The 15,357-nt window shown below is 45.2% G+C and overlaps 1 protein-coding gene across 1 annotated transcript in view; it reads right to left on the reverse strand.

The window, feature by feature from the left end:
• Nucleotides 1–15,357, reverse strand: part of LOC149275183 (protein turtle homolog A-like) — a 38,219-nt gene that overhangs the window by 15,063 nt on the left and 7,799 nt on the right. The window contains exons 5-7 of the mRNA XM_089504913.1: nt 11,842–11,942; nt 9,867–10,058; nt 2,421–2,573 (exon numbers count right to left, since the gene is read on the reverse strand). Coding sequence (XP_089361039.1) covers nt 2,421–2,573; nt 9,867–10,058; nt 11,842–11,942 — 446 coding nt within the window. The remainder of the gene's footprint in view (nt 1–2,420; nt 2,574–9,866; nt 10,059–11,841; nt 11,943–15,357) is intronic.

Raw genomic sequence — 15,357 nt, forward strand, 5'->3', positions numbered from 1 at the left:
TGATTGCATCAGGTTTAACCAAACGGAATCAGTTGCAGTTCTACCAAGAATAACCGGACATGAAAAGGGGACAGGAAACAGTGGAATTTTGGGGGTTCCCACACCTTTTCATTGAAGCACCTCGTACTAGCTTTAAACAACTGGACCCTGTAGGACTATTACTATCTAATGTAAATTGGGAGATTTAATGTCCTTTGTAGCCTTTCACCAAATGGCACTTTAGTGCTCCATCAGCCCCCTACACAATGAACCGGTGCCTGACACCAGATGATGCTAATAGTAGACTAGTTGTCTACTGTCCATACCATCATATAGGTATAATCTAGTTCTGTCGTGCAAAACAAAGGTTCTTCTAATGTAGCAAGAAAAATCACACTGGTTACGTTGGAATCAGGTTAAGCACACGTACTCTGCGATGTACACGGTAATACCCCAGCTGCGTCATTCAGAGCCACATATCACCTAGCTTGGAAGCCAGAAGCTGAGTGCTTTCAAACAAAGACTCCAGATGATCCAAGCTATGATGGTCTAGACAGTTTGGGTTTACACCGGCGAAGTTATATCAAAAATCTGGAGAGACGTACCTTAAACTTTCAAGGCATTATGAGGCCTCCTGGTCTTTTGTCTGCTCTCTTGCTTATAGTTCCTGGATTATGGGTTTCACAAAGGGAGGAAAAAGCCACATCAAGGCTTTACCACCCAAGGAATTTGATGCGGTCTTTGAGGGGTTCCAAGAGGGAACTTGGCAGCATCACACACTCCCACCACAAATTAAACAAGCACAGAACACACTAATTACACCACTGCTCTGCATTGTATTTCCAAACCAAACAACGAAACACGCAACACGAGGACAGGAAAGCAGTTTATGCGATTTTCCCTTCGCTACATCGTGAAACTCCAGACTCTAGAAGATCTGGGTGTCTACTGTGTGGTGGGGCGATCACCCCTTTAACTGGGAGAGAGCAACACACACAACATACGTAAATACCATTAAGGCATGTATTTACATATAAGGCGGCTTCTCCAATCACAGTTTATTATACATGCATAGTCCAATTACCATATGAAAATATCATTAAGTTAGTTTTTGGGAACAGAAATCTGGTTTCTCATCACACCCTGAAGCTGCGTTTCAGGATAAGTCTGGATTTGGGCAGGGGAGCCCTGCTGCAAATCATCAGTTTCTTATTGGTTGTAGTGATGTCATAGTAACCCAGCAGCCAATCGAAAATACCAGATCACTGAATTGAAAAAAACGGAGCATTTTCCTTGGTTTAAGGTGATTGAACAGAGGCCACGCTAATCTCAGAGCTATTTTTTTATAAAAAGCCTTTTTTAAACCAAAGCGGCAAGTGTGCAAAATTGTGTTGGTAATGGTATCACGTTGCTGTTTTTATATAACAGGTTGGTTTGAGGAGGAGCAGTGTGTGGGTTAATAGGACGGATCTGCTGCTATAGCTTCTAATCACATTTGTGGGAAAACATTTTTACAGAACATGATAAACCATTATTTTCCCGATAAAAAGCGTTATGAAAGCTCTTCTACGCCATTAGTCTTTCCACGCATTCCAAAGAAGCCCTAATGTTAAGACACCAAAAGGCAACCGGAGATCTTTCTCTACACTCTATCGATTAACAAGCTGTACCTAGACCCCATGACAAGCTGCCACCCTCTGAACTCTGTCAGCAGGGCAGGAGCAGTGGACCAATAGACTTAGGCCAAAGGTTAAAGGTCGGAAGAAACTACTTTTGATCTAATTAGCATGGGCTGCCATGGGGTCTGGCAATTCATGGACCTGCCATGGGAAAATATCTTTCATCTGTTATCACAAGTCCAACCACAGGGCTCATTTTTCCTTATCAGCCTGTGAGCAGGGGGTGTGAGGACAAAGCAGATTACAGGCAGGCTAAATCAGGGGGCAGGAAGAAAGGAGAGCCTCCTTCATGCTCTACAGAGAGGTCCTTCAGTCTCCAGTGTGGCCACTGTGGAGAAGGCATCCTGCAGTCTATAGGTCCCTCCATCCCTGCCTCTTTCTGCACAGTGGGGGAGGATCACAACCACCAGGTAATCCCTATGATTCGCATGGTCACTTCAAAAGAACGGCTTTGTTGACTTCTAACAATTTATATTCCAAACTCACAGCTCTTTAAAAAAAAAAATCAGTGACAGCAGAGCAAGCAGGGCTCTAAGACAGAATATTGGGGTGCACAGATACTGCACCACATACTCCACCGTATGATTAATCATTAAAGCCTTTCCTCCACTTGTTTATTCACTGGCTGTACTGGTAAGGGGCTGCGACATTGCATTTTGAGAAGTACACGAGTACCAAGGTCTTAAAGATTTTCCATCTATAAAGTCAGATGGGCGCAGTGAAACATGACAGCAGAAGACAGGTTGCACCAACACAACTTACAGTTAACAGTGAGGTGGACCCAGGTCCCGTTTTGGAAGTCCTCTTCGCTGTGGTGCCGATCCAGAAAAAGCACTCTACATTCATACCAGCCCTGGTCTTCAGAGCGCAGAGAGTCTATATGGAGAGACGCACCTTCTTCAATGCGCGCTCGACCTTCCGGAGAGATAAAAAAAGGCCAGCACTGTTAATATAAATGGTCCTATTTATGGAGAACATATTTACTAAAAAATCCACAAGCCTTATGGATACAAAAGGAGAAATAAAGTACCAAAAATGTTTGTCTGAGAATAGGCCAGAGCTGTGGAGGCTGGAACATGTCACTAATATTTGACTTTTATAAGGAGAAATTCTAAGTGGGACGCTGCGCAGGGTCTACTGGGATGACAGGAGAATGCATCTTAACCCCACTAAACATTGATAAGAGGACCATTTAAGGAAAGCAGAGTATTTTTAACAGAATTCCTTTGTATTAATCCTTGGAAGACTTGAAGAATCATTATGCCTTGGTATGCAAAGGGGTCCCCCCCCCCCCCCCCCCCCGCTCTTAATGTGGGAAGAGGTCGAGGGGGCAAAGGTCAAATGTATTGTCTGCCTTGTAATAGGATGTCATCACAGATAAAGGTCATAAATAAACACACAAAAAGGAAGGGCATGTATGAGAGAAGGGTGACAGTCAAGAGAAATGAGAGTCAACTTACAAAAAGAATTAAAGCACTAGCATGGACTTTTACCTTTTGTAGGAACAGGGGCAACAAACAAAAGGCCTCCTAGGCAATAAATGGGTTCAATGTAATAAACACTATTTTGGTCTTGGGAAAGCCTTAATTGTCCCATCGGCTCAGCAGCTTTTCAGTTGCCCTTCCATGGACTGTGAAAGTTTATTGGCAGACGCACAAACATATTTAATTCAGAAATGTTACAGCAAGGGTGGTTGGACCATGGATAATGGCTCTTTAGCGAACACAAATAAGTTTATACAATTCATCACCTCATACATTCAACAGCTGAGTGTTGTGCGCAAGACCTGGAGTTTGAGATCCCTGCTTTAAAGCAGGTGTAGAAAGTCAATGTTGGTCAAACTATTATCCACAGTGAAGTGTACAAATTCTGCTCACTCTCAAACCTCCGACCATGACAAAAGCCAGCTCTCAGATATACAAGACCAACGTTTTAAAGGTAAAGAATAGGTTGATTTTGAAATGTAGCCACCCCAGGCAGCTCATGGTAGCCCTTGCTTGGCAACTGATCTAAAAGCTGACCCTGCTTCCGCCACCATTCATTTTCCTAGTCGGATTTGTGGTCCGCGCAGAAGGAGATTGGAGATAATACAAGAGGAGCAGATTCAATCTCCTTAATTGCCTGGTGCTATTATCGGTCGGCTGATCCGATCAGAACATTAGCCAAATTTCAATTGGCTAAAATCCGGTTGTCTTACTAGTGGATAAGCCCTGAACAGACTAATGTACAAACGAGAGGCATTGATCACCTCTAAAAACCCGGGGGCCACCGCACGATGGCTCATTAACTCCCATGCCTCTGATACACTGACATGCAACTCGAACATCTGGACTACTTTTGGGGTGCTGTCCTGCCAACACCTTTTAACGGTGGCTACAAAGTCATATCGTTACAATAAATCGGTGACGTCAGCTTTTCTTGACATTTAGTTTCTTACTACATCACTGATAAAGGGCACCAGCTACGAATTAGCCCACGTGGGAATTACTGCACCGTTTATGGGGCCATTGATACGCCAAGTGATCGCGTTACATTTCTGGTTTCAATTCATATCCAATTGTTACACGTTAACGGCCCCCTGCCTTGGCTCTGTCTCACAAGGGTTAAGCTTGTGGTTTAAACCTGGACTGCTGGAGGTTACTTGGGGTCTTTGGAAATCCTCTGTGTTCCTCTTATGGCTTCGCGAGTCAGGGCAGCGACACATTAAAGCCACACGGGTCGAACATGCGTAGAGTGGCCGGAGCAGCGAGGACACTAAACGACATGTTGGGAAAAAAAAGCTCAATATCGACAGATCTCTAAGCGTTTCAGCAACACGGATGGTGGTGTGACTTCACTGACCCCGGACACATACAATGTAGTGACCATGTGAGGGACGTGTTAATAAAGGGGATCTCAGAAGAATTCTCGCGGTGTGCAAACACATACACGCAAAAGTCTTTCCGCTACGGAGAAGGGAGAGTTCCAAAACGTTACACGATTCTTCTGATTTCTGCAATTTGAAGTATCCTAGACAGCTTTTCCGCTCGGAAATAACGCACCTCATCGCGGGAACAATGGATTTGATTAAAATTGCACCGGGAAACCCGGCAGAAAGTGATACGGTTTGGGCTGCAGCGGGGAGGGGGAATGGGGTATAATAGATGAAAGGGAGGGATCAAAGTCCCCAGCATTTTTCAAACTTTCAAAAGATGTTGCAGTGGGAAGCTCTGGTTCGCTTCTCAAATGCCATGTCTGTTAACACTTTAGCTCCCAAGGCTCTATTTAAAACACTAGGCCAGTAACAGATTGCTAGTGCCCCCTTGCACAGTGTACCAGCCTTTTGCCAATCACCCAGCGCTTAGATTTAAGTACTTTGTGCCATTATGAAAATAAAAACACGGGCAGAATACATGTTACTCAACACACAAATGAGCACATTAACAGATACACAGAAATGCCATCTGAACACCACAGAATCTCAATACAGAAACTACAGACAGACAATAGGAATAAGATCTGCCGTTATACCGCTAGACTGTAAGCTCCTTGGGACAGGGTCTGCCATTATACCGCTAGACTGTAAGCTCTTTGGGACAGGGTCTGCCATTATACCGCTAGACTGTAAGCTCCTTGGGACAGGGTCTGCCATTATACCGCTAGACTGTAAGCTCCTTGGGACAGGGTCTGCCATTATACCGCTAGACTGTAAGCTCCTTGGGTCAGGGTCTGTCATTATACCGCTAGACTGTAAGCTCTTTGGGACAGGGTCTTTCCATTACACCGCTAGACTGTAAGCTCCTTGGGACAGGGTCTGTCATTATACCGCTAGACTATAAGCTCCTTGGGACAGGGTCTGCCATTATACCGCTAGACTGTAAGCCCCTTGGGACAGGGTCTGTCATTATACCGCTAGACTGTAAGCTCCTTGGGACAGGGTCTGCCATTATACCGCTAGACTGTAAGTTCCTTGGGAGAGGGTCGGTCATTATACCGCTAGACTGTAAGCTCCTTGGGACAGGGTCTGCCATTATACCGCTAGACTGTAAGTTCCTTGGGAGAGGGTCGGTCATTATACCGCTAGACTGTAAGCTCCTGGGGACAGGGTCTGCCATTATACCGCTAGACTGTAAGCTCCTTGGGACAGGGTCTGCCATTATACCGCTAGACTGTAAGTTCCTTGGGAGAGGGTCGGCCATTATACCGCTAGACTGTAAGCTCCTGGGGACAGGGTCTGCCATTATACTGCTAGACTGTAAGCTCTTTAGGACAGAGTCCCAAGGAGACTGTACACTTTTGGACGAGTCTTCCCATTATAGAGCCTTCTCATTGGCTCCTTGTTACTATTCCCAGCAGTTGGCAGGTACTTTGTCTTCACATTATGAGTGTTATTACTCATTACGTGGCCTTTGGACCAAGTTGTGTATTTAGGGGGGAGACCTAGAACAGGGCGTCCTGTGCCAGAACTTTATTACCCTGGCTACTCACAGAGCAACCTTTTTGGCTGCTTTATGGTGATCCAACAAAGAAGTTTTTATTGTTGGCAGTAAAAACTGAAGCCACTGTGTACACGGGAAGGGTTTTGGTGTCCCCAGGAACCTGTGAAAGTGCAACGATTCCTTTATTGCTTGGCAGACACAGCCCGGCACATCTCTCCTGTGGGGAGCTATATATTATACATACCAAAGGTCTATTAAACATATTTGCCAAGTGTCCCTTTTCAGTTTATACATTCCCTGGGTATGAGGATATGACAGGGTTCTACAGCCCTAAAAGCCCCGATAATGTGTATAGAAACAGCAGGAAACGGCTTCATAAATTAAAACGGGGTAAATAAAATCCATTATTCTTCTAAATAGAGCACAAAGTCACAAAACCCCATCCCCCATTTCGCTATTCAAAAGGTTGGTCATTTTTTTTTTTGTAAAGTAATTTTTATTTTGGGTTGGTCATTTTTTTTAACCCTACATGCCTGCCCCATTTGGTAAAGTTACACAAAATTTTCTCGGTTTTACACCTTTCATTTGCTTTTATACAATATGCTTGTTATAAGATGTATACGTTTTACATATTGAGATATGTCGTCAACATATCACCCCAAGTATTTCGGCAGCGCCAATTACAAAGCAGATTAAACGAAATGGTCATAAATTAAATATATTCATAAACTTTTGAAGAGCTTGTTAATGATGGGGGGCTCCTGTTTTTTGGCGACAGGGCAGAATTACACTCAACGTACCCCCCCCCCCCAACTCCCAATAAACCCAAAGCCCGTTGCTGCAACGCCGGGATCCCTCCCTCCCGTCCACCTGGTAACTAGGCCAACGGAATTTAACTCCAGACACCATAAACCCCCCCGGCCATTGTAACGGCTTGGAAGATGCAGCTTCTTAAAAGGACATGTGGCCCCTCGGTTGAAAATAAACAGCCCGTTGCCCTGGGAGCTGCATTTTTATATTAAACGTGGAGGGGATAAAGGGGATCTGTATGAGAGAAGGACCCGATATCCCTTCCTTATGGGGGCAGACAGATGAGCCAAAGGACGTTGGCTGTAGGGGGCTTTATAGTAAGCGAGGTCTAGTTTGTGGCCAGTATAGATTGCAGAACATTTTGTTATATCAAAGTAGAACCAAGCTCAAACCGCTTCCCACGGTAACATATAGCCAGCATATACGCTTACATCACACAATACCCCTTCTGGATGTCACATGAAGCAGGGACTGGTTTGCCGAAGTGCGCAGGCGGCTTTTGTGCTTCGGGAGAACATTAAAAAAAGGGTTAAGACATCACCAATCTCCAGCGCCCCTGGATGGCTTGGCCAGTCCCTCCTCTTTCCTAACTGAATCCACATTACATAAATTACTCATTTTCTGTGAAATTTACAACAAAAAGTTACTTTCAGTCTACAATTTTATACACAAGACACTTGGGATGTATTTCTGCTGCTATGGCAACAATTGACTTTAGCCTCACTGTCACTACATAAACTAAGTATTTACTGAGAACCTGAATGAGGCAAGATGTGACCTCATTAGGTTATCTCTCTCAAGTAACGTGGAAGGCATCGGTGGTCTGTTACTTTATAGCAGTAGGATGGGAATCGTTACTAGGTCCATATCTCATTCTGCGCTGCGGCCGTTACTGGGAACGCGTCTGATTGGTCCCTTTGTAAGACCACCATGCTTTGCAGAGAATTTGAGTTCAAAATTCAGAGCTCTCCCACCCATAGCATCAGAGAATGAGTGAAAGGCTTTGGATGTAAATGGTCCCAGATACCTATGTCGTAACCTAGTTAATAAGTGACCGTTGGCTTCATCAATGACGGTCTGGGACCCTCCCCTGCCTGCCAAAGAAAGGCCTCCTTTGTGTTGGGAACCGATTCACAGCAGACATTGTTTGCCCTCCGAGAAGACAAAGCTCACCGCTGTGGTTTGTGTTCGTTACATGGCTTTGGTGTGTCCTCAACCCTGCCGCGCACGCACATGGGACACAGATTACTCAAAGAACGTGACGGCAGATTCTGATGGAGAGAATCAGACCTTACACAGTCCTTATCCTCACCATCGTAATGTCTGTTTCTATTGCTGTCCCAATAAGTGGTTCCACTAGTTTGAGAAATTTGAGAAGTCACCATTTTCAGATACTTGGTAATTGGGGCTTTAGTGACTCCACAGCAACATCACGAAACAAACATTCATAAATGCCCCCTTGAAACTGCCAACAGCCCTTATGATCAAAAGGCTGTCTTCTAGAACGTCTCGTCTATTCAGCACAGATACCATCTTTACAACCCTGGTTTGAGACTCAAACCTTAATGAGTCGTTGGTCTTGTCTTAGATTCAGGAGCCGTGTACCGATCGCATGCGTGTTTAATCCCCTCACTGTATTACCTTCTACCACCTCTACTGGGAGGCTGCCCACTTAGCTACCACACTTTCCCCCAAGCTTCAGAACATGCCACAGTCTGGCCATTTCTGCATGCGCAATTAGCTGTGCCTCCCCCTACTCAGTTTTAATACCCTCACTCCATCTGCTATGGTGCGTGAATAATGCGGTGTGACACCCCTAACCTTGGAATGAGGCCCAGGCCAAACCAGGGGGCATCTTAAGATCCCAGGAGAATGCCTGCTGCTTAACCCTCCGGCTGCCAGAGTCCATCAAGGCACAGGCCTCCGATGACTGCAAACACTGAAATTCTCGTGATATTGGTCTCGTGCAAATTCCTCGTTCGTTTTGAAACGACTGGAGATTCAGCGTCGAGCATCCCCCTGATCCTGTAAATGACTCCCAGGCTCAGTTATGTCCGGGATATAGCCAGAGGGACCCCCATGGGACCCCCATCCTGTGTCATTGGCATTGCACATTGTCCTATTGCTTAGGAGCTCATTTAGCACAGGTGGCCTTAAATCCTTTTACAACAATCTATACGGCGGAGAACAGACAGAATTTCGGGAAAATGCATCCATAGAGTCCTAAAAAGGTCAGAATTAAAAGCAAAGCCCTGAATAGACATGAAACATCCCAGAGTCACAAAACCAAACAAAAAAACCTACAATTTGTCATTCACCAGCGAAGCTTCTCACTGAAGCGCTCAGTTTGTCTAACAATGGCAACGACGACGGCTTCCGCATTCCTTTCCGACCAGACTCCTCCTGCAAGACCTGCCCGTATACATTACAACAGGTAGCCAACAATGGGCTTGTGTCTCGCTGTAATCTCATCCCCGGTCTCTGGTGACAGGCGTGGATCTCGCTTTGTCTCGGAGGATCGGGTCACAACGAGACACAGAAGGGCCTCAGAGAGATCAGCAGCTCCTTCAACTGGACCTTTGACCACCAAAGCTTTCTATTAACCAACAGAAGCCACACAATGCCGTTTTATGATTGCATTTTGTATACAAAACATAATAGAAATAGAATCTTTCTGATCTAACCACCCTGAAAGTGGAGCATTTTGGGCTAGACATCCAAGTCTCATGTCTCCTTGGATCACCACTTTAGTTTTCTTGCGGTCAGTAATGAACGATTAGAAAGATCATTCCTAGCTGCGTACTCCTTCCCGGAAGACAGTTTAATCACGGCAAATTTGGCATCATTTATGTTTTTTCAGGGAATACTCATTTGTCACGTGGCACAAAAGCAGGCGATGATAGGTCGTTACAGAAACTGAAAAAGCCTCTCAAAACTACGAAACTAAATGTAAAGTAAAGGCAGTTAGCCCAGCACTTACCTAGGTACTGGGGGTCCACACGGGGAGAATACAGACCAAATTTGATGAAGATCGGCAGCATAAAGCCAAAGCGGACCCACTCGATGACGTAGAGAGGAGGGCGCCCCACTTCCTGGTGGAGGAGGCTGCACCCCAGCACCGCACTCTCCCCTACGCGGCCAACCACGATCTGAGCGTCTGATCGGATAGTACCTAGATGGAGAGACGGCTGGCGTTAATGAACTTCGCGGATATTTGGGCTAAATGTAGGGCATTATTTTACATCAGGGAAGCTATGATGCTTCTATAATGCTTTACAATTTACATAAATGTAGATGCAGGAGGATTTCTGAAAATCTTCTCTAAACCAGGGCAAGCATTTTAGTATAAAGGTACGGGTGCTGTAAGTAGGAATACTCTGCTTCGGGATGGGGGGTTTAGTGAAGGTCTGTAATTTCAGAGAGAGGAGATAACGCGTAACTGCACACACTCGAGTTGGTTGGTGCTCTAATAAGAGGTGACTGATCAGGTTCTTCTACATGTTAATGGAGCCGCTCTGATAGAGCACAGGGTTCCTTAACATATGAAACAGAGGCAGCGGCCCGTGACGGCCGCCCGCACACAGCATGTCACCACATTAATGTTTAAAGGTAAAAGTCAGACTCAGATACAATGTACACGATTCAGAGAAACAACCATCAGTAACGCGTCTTACCAGTAAACTTTAACGCATGTTAAATTAATACATACAACTATATGAGCTCTGTTTACTCGCTAAGCTTAGGGGGAGAAAAAAAAAACAAAAAACTTCAGTATTTCAATATCTACAGGTGTCACCAGGGCAGGTGTCTGCCGCTCCCAAAGGTGCAGGTTACCCTATAATTAGTACCAGTGGGACAGGCACAGATTGATTCTCCTGTGCTGATCTAAGGAGATCCTGAAAGCAGCTCTCCTGGGCTGATTTCTGGACATAGGGTCCGTTTCCTCGATAGTTACTGCTGGATGCAAAGATAGAAATATTTCTAATTAAATATGTGTCTTTTCCTGGCTATACAAAGAACCTTTTCCCCACATTTCTAAGCCGTGGAACTGATGCTCGACTTATAATGGTAGCTATATGGTATATTGTACCACTATGGAGGTGCCATTAGTAATTATATATTGTAGGCACCTGCGTTTTGCAGACTGTCCATGCGTCCTGGAGCTGTATTAGAAGTTTAAGACGCTGACCCACGGGTGTTTCGGGTTAGAGGTCGTGTAAATAAAGTGTTCTCCAACAGCCCTTTTCAGTCATTTGAACCAACGTGCCCGAGTTTGCAGATAGGCAGCAGTTTAAACAAGATGTAATAAAATGCACCAGGATTCCATGACAAATACCGTGGCATGCGTGATGTCATGAGCAGCGCTGATATGATGTCATGTTCCAATGCGTTTCTGTACACAAAACCTTGCCCCATTTCTGCAATCAGGGCTCAAGTTCCCGTACATGCGCAGACACCATGAGGACCCGACTGGGGAGTCTCAATTAGGAAATCTGACCCCTTTGAGGTGGGAAAAAGAGCCAGCCACAGTAGCTTACAGAGCTCTAAGTAAATTGATCTATTTTATTACATCAGCTCAGGGAGTCTTAAACATTTTTACTGAACACAGACCCTTTCATGTACCAGAGAAATACAAGTAATTTAAATACACTCTTGCTATTAGGGCTCTTGGCTTTTTGTGAGGGAGTAGCGGGACTGACCTTCACCGTAGCACGAGAACAGACACACACAATAAATCCAGAAGCACCAATGCATAGCACAGATCTGCCAACCAAGCGCAGGAACCCAGCGACGGCAAATTCAACTGGCAGCATCCGGAGATCGCCACGGAAATCTCCGCTTCGACCCTCCAAAAAATAAATAAATAAGGAAATGTCACAGTGCCCACGGCTGGCGTCCAATCAGGATCCTCTCATGGGCAGACAGGGGGCATCACCCTGAGGCTGGAGGTGTACTTTCCAAAGAGCAGGACCACAGTGAGAGTCCTTCCACCTGCAGATCCACCTCTACTGGTCTAGCACCTGCTTCTCGGCATGTGGGGCATTTCTTCCCAAACCTGTTAAAAAAAACAAAAAAAACAGAGGGGGATGGGTTAGAAGCACTCAGTGAGCAAGAACTTAAAGCCTAACGTACCCTCACAACCCAGAGTCAATATTGACTTAGTCCACACCCTCCCACATAACTGTCCATTAGTACAATAAGCTGTGTGAGAGATGGCTCCCAGCAACGCCTGGGACTTCCAAGCCCTCGAGACACACCTGCCAAGTTTCCCTGTTTAGTCTGACCAGTCCTTTCTACCTCCAACGCATACGCCTGTTTTCTAGGAGCTCGGAAGGGTTGCTGGGTATGAGGGCATCGCGGGTTTCTAAAGCCCTAAACCCCCAATGTGTATAGAAACAGCAGAAAACGGCTTTATAAATTAAATTAAAACACATTCTACACAACAATATGGCACATCCTAGAACAAACGCGCATCCATCAGCGGGTGAACCCCAAGCGTACGCGAAGCTGATCTTCTACACGGTCTGGCTCACCCAGACTGAAATATTTTTTTGGCGCAAGCCAACGCCGCTCCAAGCCCACAATATTCTCCGTGCAAAACCAGAAGAATGTTTTAAATTAGAACGCGCCTCAATCCCGTATTCTGACTTTTTTCCAACCGGAAAAAAAGATTTTCCGTCTAATTTTTTGCTGTCTGCCACGTATCTGACAATGTATCGGACTTCAGCCAACTAACAAAATGGGTTTCCATGTAAATCTCCACTAGCTTTCTTCTTTAGTTTCCTATTTTAGGATAGAATGGACAAAAAATGTAAGGTTTCAATGCTTAATGCTTTGAAAATAATGTGAATATGGCCTAAATGTAAACATAGAAGTGCTTTCATGTTGTAAGATTTTATATATATCCAGCCTTCTCATAATATTCCCCAAAGGGTGCCATGGACTTTACCAACTTTCTGACAATTTCAATATCTAACTTTTTTTTTTTAATCACACGTTGGAGCCAGCGTAGGGGAATGACGAGTCCTATGAAATGGCACAAAGGATGGTTGTGCAGCCCGATTTTATGTCGAACATTAAACTAACCGTTTGAAGTCAGTTTAGATCTCTGCGTTGCCCCTCTGACCATTCACAATTTCTATATGTCAGCCGTTCACTAAACTTGAAAAATTGGCCAAGTTTCCGACTTACCACGGAGCTGCTCGAGCTATTTTTTATAGTTTACAAAAAAAATAGAGTAACCCATCCAATCCCTCCTTCCGAGTCTTGCACCAGTTATTGTAATCTTAGGCTATAAGTCTTAATATTCTGGAAACAGTAAGGTTCATGTTGTGTTATACAGCAAAACACTTGGTTCCTGTTTAACCACAGCGTCCTTCAGGAAACTAGACAACAGCAAAGCTTCTCAGAGGTTGACATGGATTGAATAAATTCCAGCTCCTTTTGGGTCAGATTAAAACCACATCCATGGAGAAGCCGCAGGTCTCCGATCAAGGCAGACGACCAGCAAGCAAGAACTGGGCGACTGGAATACAAGCCTACTACGTGAATTCACATCCAGAGACCGTACGGGCACCATCCTGAAACATGCAAGGGTTGGGAGACCCCCAAAAACTATGAACCATGAGCAGTCTACACTGCTGGAAAGGTTGGAAGTATCCGGTGACAATGGACGCAGCCTGCATTCTGAGATGTGATTAGGAGCAACTAGTTAACAACTTTTTGCACCCCCCCCCCCCACAATTTGCATTAATGTACTCAAGGCAGCAATAATGACCATTATGTCCAATCAGACAGGGGAGCGACAGTACACTTAATACAGAAGAAAGTCTACCCGTTCCCTGTGTCCAAATGCCAATGTCTACTAGTCACTTCAAAACTTCCCAAAATTATGGGTTCAACTACTGCCCAGCATGATGGATTTCCGCCTGTCAGCGATCTAACCCGGTATTCTCGTCTCCGACGTGCACAAAACGTTGTATTTCAGATAAGGCTTAAGAAGACATTGTCTTTGTTGTAGCTACGTGGAGTAGCATCCCCACTGGCGAGGCAGGAGCGGCAGCGTATAATGGGGTTGAGGTGGGGAAAACAGAATGGAGTAGCGTGAGGCAAATAAACAAAGCAGACAGGGTGGGCCGTGCTGTGCCGTGCCCACCTGCCGCTGCGTTTCCCTGTTTCTATGCAAAACAGATATTAAAAAAATATCTAGAACTGTGTGCTCCAAATGTAGAAGCTCACCTGGGAAACGAGAGGTTAACAAATACGGCATACGGACGCATCATTGAGGGGGTATCTGAAGGGGCTTCCTAGTGTTTGTGATTTTCACCGAATCTCCAGAGCGCTGCACATGGTGGATTTAAAAGGCTTCCCCCAAAAGATGAGCGAGGCCTTCGGCTAACCCAACAGGCAGGTTCCACTGCAGACTTATTCTTCTATTGAATGTTTTTTTGCGGGCCTTGATATTTTTATCTGGGGGGGCAAAAGGCGCACCCTCCACTGTCTCCCCCAAGGCTACATAAAATCCCCACAGAGACATAATAAGGCCTTAGGATTAGCGAGAGGCTGGAGGTGGAACCCCCTCCTCTGTTTTAAGTAGCTTTATAGCCGCACAGAGCAGATAGGGCCTTCAGACCAACGCCGGGGGCTACCTTACGATATCTACCCGAAGTGGCAAACGAGTTGTCTTATGGTGACCCCCATAGCGTGACGTCACAGAGATGGCCTCATAATTGATACATTATAACTGGAATTTTATTCTCCTTCTAAACAAGCGCTCTGGTTGCATTCGCTGTATGAGGACAGAGGATTGTCTGCAAACGTCCATAACAGCAGCCTGGCATTCTGCACTCCATGCGTAGCGTGATGGCCATTGTTCCTTTGTATATGTTCGAGGTCCTCTAAATCCCGATACCCTGGCTGTACCGTGACCTTGAGTGTCTTCCCTTCCTAGATTGCAAGCTCTTCTGCCCACTCCTACCCTTTCTTCCGACTCGGTTTGAGTAAATATTAAGCTGATACATGCCGTGTCAGAAATCCAGCATGGGCTGCAGACAGGCAGACCAGGCTGGGTTGGTATATAGGGTGTAGTAATAGAAGTCCCTAAGGTATCATATCAGTGCTTGGTGGGGCTTAAGACAACTCAGATGTATTGGATGAACTCAAAACAGGCCTACAAGCTTTACTCTGTAGGGACAGGGTTAAAAAGAAGCAAATTAAAGGCAACAAGGGCTGTACCTGCAAGGCACATCTGTTTTAAGAGAATGGTTTGACAGCTTAGCATTAATGCGTCTGCAGACCCCAAAAAGATAGCATTAATGTGTCTGCAGACCCCAAAAAGGTACCGCACTACAGGCGATAGAGAGATACGATATTGTTTATGAATAAAACAAATATATAAAATATAAACACCAGAAATAGACAATAACCAAATTGGGTCCATTTACATATTTTAAATTACACCTTCACCTTAA

The sequence above is a fragment of the Sceloporus occidentalis genome, unplaced genomic scaffold (genome assembly GCF_023333645.1).
Source record: "Sceloporus occidentalis isolate IW3139 unplaced genomic scaffold, rSceOcc1.0.p SCAF_296, whole genome shotgun sequence".
Classification (NCBI taxonomy): domain Eukaryota; kingdom Metazoa; phylum Chordata; class Lepidosauria; order Squamata; family Phrynosomatidae; genus Sceloporus; species Sceloporus occidentalis.